The sequence below is a fragment of the Morone saxatilis genome, unplaced genomic scaffold (genome assembly GCF_004916995.1).
Source record: "Morone saxatilis isolate NCDOM2014 unplaced genomic scaffold, NCSU_SB_2.0 Contig2, whole genome shotgun sequence".
NCBI classification, from domain to species: domain Eukaryota; kingdom Metazoa; phylum Chordata; class Actinopteri; family Moronidae; genus Morone; species Morone saxatilis.
This window is the reverse complement of record NW_023339762.1, coordinates 27,109,507-27,111,117: the sequence shown is the minus strand read 5'-3', so window position 1 is coordinate 27,111,117 and position 1,611 is coordinate 27,109,507. Positions and strand designations below refer to the sequence as shown.

At 47.1% G+C, this 1,611-nt stretch overlaps 1 protein-coding gene across 1 annotated transcript in view; it reads left to right on the top strand.

Moving 5' to 3' along the window:
* The first annotated feature begins 228 nt into the window (after window positions 1-228).
* LOC118330702 (transcription initiation factor TFIID subunit 4-like) overlaps window positions 229-1,611 on the top strand; it is a 6,395-nt gene continuing 5,012 nt past the window's right edge. The window contains exons 1-4 of the mRNA XM_035665353.1: window positions 229-475; window positions 731-922; window positions 993-1,115; window positions 1,213-1,302. Coding sequence (XP_035521246.1) covers window positions 443-475; window positions 731-922; window positions 993-1,115; window positions 1,213-1,302 — 438 coding nt within the window. The 5' untranslated portion in view covers window positions 229-442. The remainder of the gene's footprint in view (window positions 476-730; window positions 923-992; window positions 1,116-1,212; window positions 1,303-1,611) is intronic.

The following is a 1,611-nucleotide window of genomic DNA, read 5'->3' as shown; positions in this document are numbered from 1 at the left end:
GCTAGCGTTATGCTAACATTTGCTAGATTAAGATGTGACTATATATTTGTTTATTTTATATTTTCACTTCTTCAAAATGTGTTTGTCTTTCCAACCCAGATTAGCTTAGCATATAGCATCCCTAAGAACAGGAAAGGAGGAAGTTGACCGAGACTTACTCAACTGTGATTGGAGAACAGAGCAAAAGGGAGCGGGGCTTAGTCCGGGTTGTGTTTGTCAGAAAACACAACCCGTGAAAATAACACTGTGAAAATAACGGTTGGTTAAAGCAGAGAAGAAGTAAAAAATACTAATAACAATCAGCTCATCTGATATATAAGTGTATATGTTTGGTCTGTTGTGTTTCCCATGATGCTTTGTTGTTACATAAGTCATCTGTTCTCCTCCCTGTTGTCTGCAGGCTCCTCAGACCGTCCGGCTGGCCTCCCCCGCTCAGACCAGAATGGTTCAGTCTCCCTCCACCACCACTGTACAGGTGTGTGTCACACGCTGAGGCTGCGTTCAGACGCACTCTAACCCTAACCCTAGAGCATGATGAGATAGTGTTCTGCTAACATTACCTAACTAGTGACATCAGAAAGTTAATGTTAGTAAGACGCTGTTTACTGGCTAACGTACATCCTCCTTGATGCTAAGCTACTCTAAGAGAATGAGTTATTAGTTAGCTAATGTTTCGTAGCAATACATTAGTTAACAAACAAACGTCCTGATGGTGTTTGTCGTTTCTCAGAAGGCCATCACGGTTGCCCCGGGCGGTGCCGCGGTGTCGGTGAAGATGACGACCCCTCAGAAGACCCAGACGGTGATAACGGCTGGGGGGACGCCTGTGGCTAAGCCCGCCGGGGTCCCGTCCACCCCCATGACCAGCACGACGCCCGCTGCCCCCGCCACGCCCGCTGGAAGAGTCACCGTGGTGTCCCAGGTCAGTTCCGTTCTGCTTCCTGTCGGGTGTTTCTGTACGGCGAGCTCACTAATGCCTCCCTCCCCAACAGGAAATGCAAGAAAACGTGAAGAAATGCAAGAACTTCCTCGCCACGCTCATCAAGCTGGCGTCCCACAACTCCCCCTCCCCAGATACCTCCAAGAATGTGAAGGCCCTGGTCCAGGACCTGCTCGTAAGCTGCCTGCTCACATCCGCTCTCCAGTACTTCAAGTATTACTCCTGTTTGATGTGTTTAACTGCCGCCTGACGAGCTTCGTGTGTTTGTTCAGGATGCAAAGATTGAGCCTGAGGAGTTCACCACTCGGCTGCAGGCTGAGCTCAAGTCCTCCCCACAGCCCTACCTCATCCCCTTCCTCAAGGTACTGCTGCTGCTGCTGCTACTGCTAATGCTGCTAATGTGATGTGTTATCATAGGCTAAACTACCGGCACTATATATTGTAATTAAAATGAGCTCAACAGTTACCAGATGCAACATTAAAGAGATGAACATATTAAAGCATCAATAATTATAATCCCATGTAATATATATCATTCTTAAGGTACGGTGGCCCTGAGGGTCAAAACATTTCTCAAGACTTGACAACATTTAAAAAAAACACATTGGAGAAAACGTAATGTTGAGACGTGAATGTGACTGAGTGCGGAGTATTTGTACTGTGAGTGAACA